This window comes from Nestor notabilis, unplaced genomic scaffold (genome assembly GCF_000696875.1).
Source record: "Nestor notabilis isolate BGI_N333 unplaced genomic scaffold, ASM69687v1 scaffold17549, whole genome shotgun sequence".
NCBI lineage: Eukaryota > Metazoa > Chordata > Aves > Psittaciformes > Psittacidae > Nestor > Nestor notabilis.
In genome coordinates this window covers 1-509 of record NW_009945237.1, presented here as the reverse complement: position 1 = coordinate 509, position 509 = coordinate 1, and the positions used below count along the sequence as shown (strand labels likewise).

The 509-nt window shown below is 61.5% G+C and overlaps 1 protein-coding gene across 1 annotated transcript in view; it reads left to right on the top strand.

The window, feature by feature from the left end:
* Window positions 1-368, top strand: part of LOC104412160 (low-density lipoprotein receptor-related protein 1-like) — a gene marked incomplete at its 3' end in the record, with an annotated part of 9,321 nt that extends 8,953 nt beyond the window's left edge. Inside the window, exon 23 of the mRNA XM_010022782.1 lies at window positions 209-368. Within this exon, the coding sequence (XP_010021084.1) occupies window positions 209-368 (160 nt within the window). The remainder of the gene's footprint in view (window positions 1-208) is intronic.
* Window positions 369-509: the final 141 nt, after the last annotated feature.

The window sequence follows — 509 nt, the reverse complement described above, 5'->3', positions numbered from 1 at the left end:
GGGGACCGCTGCCAGTACCGTGAGTGCTGCCTACCCAGGGCGAGGGATGCGATGCACTGGTTCCATCGTCTGGGGGATGCTCTGGGGAGACCTTGGCTTCCCCACTGTTCCTCTATTGGGGGATCACTCTGGTGACCTGGGGTGGGGAGGTGGGACCGGGACCCCCTGGAGGGGCTGGGATGGGGCTGACCCCACTATCCCTTTGCAGGACAATGCTTTGACTACTGCGAGAACGAAGGGGTTTGCCAGATGACAGCCAGCGGTGCCAAGCAGTGCCGCTGCCCTCCGCAGTGCCAGGATAACAAATGCTCCCGGTGCCAGGAGGGCAAGTGCAGCATCAATAAGCAGAGCGGAGAAGTCTCCTGCATGTAGGTGCTGGGGACACTGGATTCAAGGGTGGAAGAGGGGTTGGTGGGCGCAAAGAGAACAACTGTGTCCCTGTGGGTGGATCGGTCAGAGCTGAGAGATGCTGGGTCGGTAATGCAGTGTGGGAGACAAGGGCGCCGCGG